The following is an 8,785-nucleotide window of genomic DNA, read 5'->3' as shown; positions in this document are numbered from 1 at the left end:
GAAGGAGACCCTCAGGGTTATACAGTGGAGGAGGTAGAGAGAGAGGAGGGGAGGGGAGGGGAGAGGTGGGGAGGGGGGAGGGTGGAGGATGGGAAAGGCAGAGGAGCACAACAGGCACTAGGATGGCAATTTGTAAATCAATGGATGTGTAACTGATGTGATTCTGCAATCTGTGTATGGGGTGAAGGTGGGAGTTCATAACCCACTTGAATCAAAGTGTGGAATATGATATGTCAAGAAATTTGTAATGTTTTGAACAACCCACAATAAAAAATTAAAAAAAAATAAATAAATAAAAAAAAAAAATAAAAAAAAAATAAAAAAAATAAAAACTCCATAAGACTTGAAGGAAGAAAAAGTCTACATAAATAAAAATAACCGATAGTGTTAAACATCTTTAGTGTTATTTTTTGGGGGTGTTTGTACCATATGAGAGCCAGAATTGTAAAATTATGAAAACTAAAAATAATAATAATTATTAATTCCCCAAGTGGTTCTGATTTCCTGTGCTTTTAAAATTCTTTGCTTATAAGTAGATTCTGACTTGCAAGATGCACTCTACAACCCTAGGATGGAATCTTAAAGCAGGGCTTATTACAATATTATAGAATTCCCAGAAGTCAAAAGGTCTGTAGGTGATCACATGACGGAACACAAAAATCGAGACCTGCCACATGCAGACCCCTTCCTTTTCCAAAAGGTCACATCCTGGTAGATGACAGGGCTGGGGATTGCATAACTAAGCCTCCAGAACTGGTTATGGCTCTGGAATGTGACCATTCTTTTGCAATGTAGTTGGTCACCATCACATGAAAATCTTGAGAAATAAAATCTCATTTACCTGCTAGTTCCTGTCAGAGAATAACTCATTCACACAACAGTCCTTTACTCTAAAGTACTAAGCTATCCTTTCTAGTACTTATGACTAAGTTTTTAAAAGAACATTAAGAATGCTTTTACCTACAGTTCTTGAATGGAGTGTGAGGTTGTAGGGGAAGAAGAAATCTCTTTGCTTTAATAATAATAATAATATGAGAAAGAGGAGGTCAGAGAGGATGTAGATGAAACCAAATTGGCCATGAGTGGCTGACAGTTGAAGCTGGGGGGAGCACACAGACATCCACACTCCATCTTGCCTATTTTGTATACACTTGAAATCTTCCATAATATAATATGTCAAGGTTACCTTCTAACTCCATACCTAAAAAGAAATATCACAGTACTAGTAATAGCCTGAAATAAATGTATCATCCTTAAAACACTAAGATTTTCAGAAATCCTGAGGCTTATTTGCTCAACAATAACAAAAATCATGCCAGACAATAATCCTGATTATGTGCATTGCACACAGAGCACTGCACAGAGCAGGAGGTTCCTGTCCCTGATCTCAGCTAACCCTCATAGTACCAATACAATGGTGACATTCAAATCTGTGAAAAAGAAAGGTTGGTTCAGAGGAATTAAATGATCTTCATATCATTCGGTCATTCATTCCACTTTACTGAACAGCTACTGTGTCCTAGGCAGATCTGTCCTAGGTGTTAGAAAGAAATGTGGTTCCTCCTACTAAGAGGTGCAGAGTATAATAAAGGGAACTCATTTATAATGTGACAAACCATGATCTGATGTGACCTGTGCTACAATAAAGTTTTTTTCAAAATTTCTTTTATCGTGACCTGCTATAAAAATACAATTACATTACACCCCAATATATAAAAATATGTGTTTAAGTGAAACAAATGTTTTGTGAAACACTATTCCTTTATGACACACACTGGTCTCTGCTAATATGCCCTATTCAGTACTCTTCCTTTTTTCATGAAATGCTAGTCACAACTGCTTACATACATTTCTTTATCTGTAGTAGGTAATGACTTGCAGAGTAAAAAAGCACTGTGATGAGCATGAGCAGAGTACTGAGGGGACACACAGGGAAACAAACTCTGTTCCAGGCAGGGATGAAAGGCTTTTCAAAGGAACTGGTCTCTGATGACTTATCAACCTTAAAGTGGCAGAACTAGAACAAAGATGTTCAGATGCTTTAATCACTTTGCTCTTGCAATATATTGTTCTATTTTACACTGGCCAAATCCATAGCAGCAATAGACTGTGAACTCACTAGCAAGCAGAGAAGTAAGTCATTGTCTTAAAGAATGTCAGCAGCCATTCACATTTACTGAGTCTTTATTATGGGCACAGTACTTCCTGTAGATTAAATCATCCTTTGACTACCTACAAAACAACTATAAACATATTTTCTTTTTACACTATATAATTAATGCCTCCATCCTGACATGATAAAGTTTATTCTATGGTTAATAGGTCTAAGTATTTGTCCTCTCAAAAATTTTATAAAATAAAGCCTTAAAAAAGTAAAAGACCAAGATAAAACATTAAATATAAAATCAGATACTGTAATTTTTAATCAACTACCAACTTATGATTTTATTCACTATCTTAATTTTCTATTTTGAAGTCTCAAAATTTTACTGTTGATCCAAGGCAGCTCATCTACTGTATACAGAGCTTAGTAAGGAGCCAGATAACCCTGATCCCTTTGCTTGAACAAGTATCTTGTGCTGCTGCCCCCTGCTGTCCAAGAAAGACAGGGGCAAGATCCTGGAAACCATCCACTTGGATTTTTTTTTTCCCCCTTTAGGTGCTTGTTTTGCAAACCTATTTTGTCCTTTTGCACTAACAATTTATTTGTGAACCTGACCTGGACTGGTAACTTCCTTTGCACCTTTTATCTGTTCACTATAAAAAAGGTAGTTCCCACATCAGCATCTAGAAGCCTGTAACAGGACTACTACTTAGAGGATATTCAATAAAGATCCATTGAGGAGACTGATACTGATAATGAACAGAAAATAGACTAAAGGAAGAAAGCTAGTAGGATTTCACAACACAGAAAACTACAGCTGCTTCCCACTCACACTTCCTCAAGGGGAAACATGCTTTGAATATCAATGATAAAAAATTTGGTTGGTGGATGATTTAAAAAGTAATCTCCTTAATTAAAATCAAACTAAACTGAACCAACTAAAACACTAATCAGGATTTGCACCTTTAATTATATAACTGAAGTGCCTTATAAAATTGAAAGGATTCTAATTTACAGGTATTAACTCAGTAATGGAGAATTGGCCAGCAGGAAAGGAGAATTATATTTTTAAGAAAATTATTGGAAACCATCAGCCATTAGTAAAGACTTTCTGATGTTTGGATAAAGCTCTTTGCCTGGAAGACACACTTAGGCTTGATAATTCTGACAGTTCTGGAGAAGTATGAACAGGTCAATGTAATACATTCTATAAGGTCTTCAAAAGAGCTTCCACCTGGAGCATTTTGTTTTGTTTTGTTTTGTGTGGTGTTGAGGACCAAACTCAGAGCTTTGTGCACCTTAGGCAAGCACTCCATTACTGAGCTACATATATCCCTGGGCCAGATCTATTTTAAATTAGACCACCAAGAATAACAATATTAAAAATCTATTATTATTTTTTGAGAATCAAATGATAAAACATTCAAACAATTAAACATAGGTAGCTAAAAATAACAGAGTCTCCTGAATTTTTAATCCATAATATCCATATGGAGAAAGTAGAACTGGGGGGAAAAAAAATAAAACTACTGGAGTCTACTGAGAATAAAGTTGAACTTCATATAGAACATAAGCCTGAGGTAATTTTATTTCTTAAAATCCTTAATACTACTTCCAACTTTTGTATAAAGTATTTTCAAATCTTAAAATTCAGTATATCCCAAACCAAACTCTCCTTTTCTTTCTTCTACACTTTCCTCTTGCTAACTCTCTTCATTACATTGAATTGATTCTAGTCTCTAAAATGGCATGCACATGAAAATTCACTGGAAAGGAAGCTAAAATATTAAAACTCTTGTACTAGATACATGCTTCAAAAATACTCTTTAAGAGTTTGTGATTTTTAAAAGGCTGAGAATACTAATGCACAGCTTCCCAATACTGTGTGCCCCAGTAGGCTCAGAGCTTACATTTCCTGAGTCTCTTTCATCTCTCCTCTCCTTTCCACTTCCACTGCAACTGCCTAGATCAGGTTCTCCATGTCCTGCTTGCATTTCTGTGGCAATCTATTCTGTCTTCCTTCCTGTAGCATCTTTTTCCAACTCATTCTTCACTCTGCCACTAGAGGCATTTTCACAAGTCAAATAACAGCACTTGTCAAAAAACAAACAGAAATATATAAAAAATAGTCCAAAAACCTTGACAGTTCCCAGGGTTTTCTAGAATCTTATCTCAACCTGGAATAGTGGAAAGCAAGCATGGAATTCAAGCTTTGGGTTGTTTTGGCCTGCCTCTTGTACACATTATCTGGGGAAATCTTTTGGGTTTCCTGAGCTTCTATTCTACTTGTGAATGGGGTATGGACAGTTCACAAGACTGTAGGAGAACTGAACAAACCGAGATGTGTGACAGGAAACTGAGCATGGAGGTGGCACATGCTCCAATGCCTGTTCTAGGCTCACTTGCTCTGGATGCACTCAGCCTTGTTCCTGCACACTACACTCGCCCGCACGATCCATCATGTTACACACCAACCCCTCTGGAACATTTGCTTTCCTCAAACATAACACATGCTCTCAGTCCCCTTGGGCTCTGATTACACTACCCCTCAACCTTAAATGCCCTTGCTGCCTTCTCCAGTGAAACAACCCAGGACCAGCTCAAATGTCAACTCTTCCAGGAAGTCTTCTCTTCATTCTGTGACCAGAATTCATTACATTGCCTCTGTGTTTGCCCAGCATGCTGCATGCAGCTTTATTTTAGTACTTCTGGGTTATATTTTTACTTATTTATATAGATGTTACCTGCAGTGAACTGTAAGTTCCTCCCAGGCAGAAGGCTTGCTTTTCTTCTTTTTATTTTCAGCAATTAACACCTTGTACTGAAAGGGATTTAAGAAATGTCTGCTGATTGAATAAATAAATATATCAAAACACCTTCGAAAGGAATAGTTTTGTTTTTTGTTTTATTTATTTATTTTTTACCAAAACATCAAGCACTTTTTTCTACTTTTGAAATAACTCTTCGAAAAGAATGGCTATCAGAAAAATGTACCATAATTCATTGAATCTTTTTTTTAATATTTATTTTTTAGTTTTCGGCGGACACAACATCTTTGTTTGTATGTGGTGCTGAGGATCGAACCCGGGCCGCACGCATGCCAGGCGAGCGCGCTACCGCTTGAGCCACATCCCCAGCCCCAAACAGTAGCAGATTTTTTTTTTTTTTTTTTTTTGGTGCTGGGGATTGATCATTTAATCTTTATCAAACATAAAATAATAAATGACCTAAAACTGTGCAATGTTAATACTTAAGATTAAAAACAATGCATAGAACAAGATAATGTTTTTAAACTGTCAAACTGGCTTAAAATTTAATGATATCAATTGTTACACACTAATAGACTACCAGTGACTATACTACTAATAGGGGGCAATGATTCAAACGGGAATAAATCAATGGTGGTGCATACATAAAATGTGATATTAGGGATCAACTTAAAATGGTGTTTTTAAATATTTAACGAACTAATATGATACTGAGTGAAATAATCTGAACACTAAACTAAACCCAACTTTGCAAATATATATTTTCTAGAAACAAAGACTAAGGAAATATATAAGAATTTACTAGGAAGTTATTTCTATGTAATAGGATGACAGACAATTTTTATTTTGCCCTCTTTATTAGCTGACTCTTCTGTAATATACACATTTTTATAGTTAGAAAAGTGACTTTAAAAAGACTGGGCATGAGCAGGGGTTGTGGCTCAGTGGTAGAGTGCATGCCTAGCACATGTGAGGCACTGGGTTTGATCCCCAGCACCACATAAAAAAATTAAACAAACAAAATAAAGGTATTGTGTCCATCTACAACTAAAAATATGTTTTTAAAAAAGACTGGGCATATAGAATTTCTAATTAAAGCTTAACGAGATTTGCAAACACAAAAAAGAGTTTAAGAGCAAAACAAAAGGCCTCTTGATTTTTAATATTAATTTTAATACATTTAATCCAACATAATTAAAAACTAAGAGTTAAAGCTGTGTCTTAAACAAAGACATTAATAAAAAGTTGTCCTTAGTTCTAAACAGAAAGGAGAGTAAGTAAACATGTGACTCATTATTTGGTAGAAAGCAGAGCAGCAGCTTTGGAGGCGGAGGGACCCAGCTGGCATCCCATCAGCTCAGCCCCTCCTCAGCTGTGTGACTTGCTCTCTCTGAGCTGCAAGCAGCCAACCTACAGTCAGGGGCAGGGTCCACACTCATTCATGGCTGATCAAAAGACTGACACAAGACACCATTTATAAAATCCCCATCACAATGGCAGGGACATTGGAGGCCCTCTCCTCCTCACAGATCTGGAGACCCCCACCCTCTCAGTGGTTCATGTATCTAGGGACTGTTCCCCCATTCTGAGGATGGACCGGCAAAGGCAGAGTTCATTCTGAATTGAAGGGAACTTGCAAAGTCTGGTTAAGCTTGTTGGGTAGTAAAGGCTGATTCTAAAACAGACCGAATGACCTCAGATACTGCAGTCTGCACCAGTCATGGCTGTGATGTGGCAGTCACTGGTGGAGGCCTCTGCAAAGCAGCGGGATGGCTAAAGGAAGACTGGGGAGGGGATAGCAAAAACAAGGGTTAGGGAGGACATACAAGATGAGGAAGAGAAAGGAGAGAACCAGTTTGGAGGGCAATGTCATCAAACAGGCAGAGAAAAGAGGAAACTAAGGGAGAAAGCAGAAATAACCAGACTGCCAAACAGGGAGGAGTAAGGAAAGAGAGCCAGTTCTTCCCCTCCATTCCCTCTCCCAAAATTACCCCTCACTTGTGTCTACTTCCCTGCTTCTTTGTCCCTCCCACTCCGCCTTCATTATCAAAATCACGTTCTATTCTCAAGAGTCAGGTCCATTGCCACTCCCTCTGGGACAAGTGCATTCCTTCCTGCAGAAGTCAGAGAGTGAAAGCCTCGGGAAACACTCTAGAGTGGCTCCCAATGCCGGAAATGGAGACCACAGCCTCACCCATGAGCTCTATCTAGACTGACTCCTAGTGCAGACAGGAGGGGGCATAGCACAGGGAGAGCAGCTGCACATCTCTCTACTTTCTGTCCTTGGCCATCACTGTCCTTGTCTGCAGATCTTCAACTATAAACCATACACAGTCTTCCTTTACAAGCCACCCACACAAATATTCCATGATTAGGATTTTTTATCTGATAATCATATGGTTACCTTCTTTTTCTGGTGAATTTCTAAAATATTATTTTAAAATGCCAGGATTGGACATGTTTAAAAGTAAATCCACACAAGTGGGCCACAAGAATCTTTAGCTGAAGCTATGGGGTAGGAATGCATCGTTTCCAGAGTGCATCATCTAGAGTCCCAGGGTGTCAATGAAATGTGCCAAGAATAAGCTTGAAACAAAATGCTGGATTTTGGTTTTGTTTTTTGAAGAAAATTATATGCATTTTTAATTTTTTTATTTTTGCAGATAGATATGATGGCTAAATTGAGTCAAACATTTGATACATTTGTGGATACTAAATGAGAGCAATTTCAGAGACTCAAGATACACTAATAAGTTAAAAGGTCTATTAACAACCCACTTTTTGGAAATTATTACTTGAAAAATCAGAAAACACTAACTCACAAGTATCTGGAAATGTGTTCACTCTCCTGTTAAAATGTGTTATTTTATACCTTATCAAACAGTACAATGATTTGTCCACAACTGCCAAGAGCCACACTCCCTGAAGTAACACTTAAAATGTCCTTGCAGACAGCTTTACTCAGAGGTGTAATTTGCTCCTATGTTAAAACATTTTCTTGTAAAATATACCAACAAAAATAAGTCCCTTATTAAATTAAAAAAACGAGTCCCTTATTTTTTAAAAAATATTTTTATTAGTTATTAAATAAAAAATATTTAATAAATTAATAAAAATATTTTTATTAGGGACTTATTTTTGTTTGGTATATTTTATTTACTTATTTATATGTGGTGCTGAGAATCGAACCCAGTGCCTTGCACATGTTAGCCTCAACCCCAGCCCAATGAGTCCCTTATCAAATAAAACAAATGCATTCTAAGGCACAAGGTATCTATCAAAGGAGCTGCTTGGTTCTCTCTCCCTCAGACCCTGAACCTTCTCAGTGGTATCAGCCATCTGCAGGACTGAGAACAGTGTGAGCTGGTGATTATCACTCCTTCCACCTGTTTTGCAGCTCTCAGGACAAAACCAAGAATGGAACAAGAGCTTCAGGGCTCTGAATGACTACTGAGTAGTGTTGACTGTTAAAAGTATACGGAGAGCCTACATCCTGGGAGCAAATTTTTACCCCTCACACATCAGATAGAGCAGTAATCTCTAGGGTATATAAAGAACACAAGAAGTTAAGCACCAAAAAAAACAAATAACCCAATCGATAAATGGGCCAAGGATCTGAAGAGACACTTCTCAGAAGAGGATATACAATCAATCAACAAATATATGAAATAATGCTCATCATCTCTAGCAATCAGAGAAATGCAAATCAAAACTACTCTAAAATATTATCTCACTCCAGTCAGAATGGCAGCTATTATGAAGACAAACAACAACAAGTGTTGGTGAGGATGTGGGGGAAAAGGTACATTCATACATTGCTGGTGGGACTACAAATTGGTGCAGCCAATTTGGAAAGCAGTATGGAGATTCCTTGAAAATCTGGGAATGGAACCACCATTTGACCCAGCTATTC

The 8,785-nt window shown here is 37.5% G+C and overlaps 1 protein-coding gene across 7 annotated transcripts in view; it reads right to left on the bottom strand.

The window, feature by feature from the left end:
- The window catches only part of Nsmce2 (NSE2 (MMS21) homolog, SMC5-SMC6 complex SUMO ligase), a 224,494-nt gene that overhangs the window by 107,046 nt on the left and 108,663 nt on the right, over positions 1-8,785 (bottom strand). The window contains exon 5 of one of the 7 annotated variants that reach the window (XM_048802112.1): positions 327-4,925. The exons of the other annotated variants lie outside the window; for them this stretch is intronic. Within the exon in view, the coding sequence (XP_048658069.1) occupies positions 4,906-4,925 (20 nt within the window). The 3' untranslated portion in view covers positions 327-4,905. Of the gene's footprint in view, positions 1-326; positions 4,926-8,785 lie in introns of those variants that run through there. 7 annotated transcript variants of the gene reach the window in all.

Source organism: Marmota marmota, unplaced genomic scaffold (assembly GCF_001458135.2).
Source record: "Marmota marmota marmota unplaced genomic scaffold, marMar, whole genome shotgun sequence".
NCBI lineage: Eukaryota > Metazoa > Chordata > Mammalia > Rodentia > Sciuridae > Marmota > Marmota marmota.
Note: the sequence above shows the minus strand (reverse complement) of the source record. Positions and strands in the feature narration are given on the sequence as shown.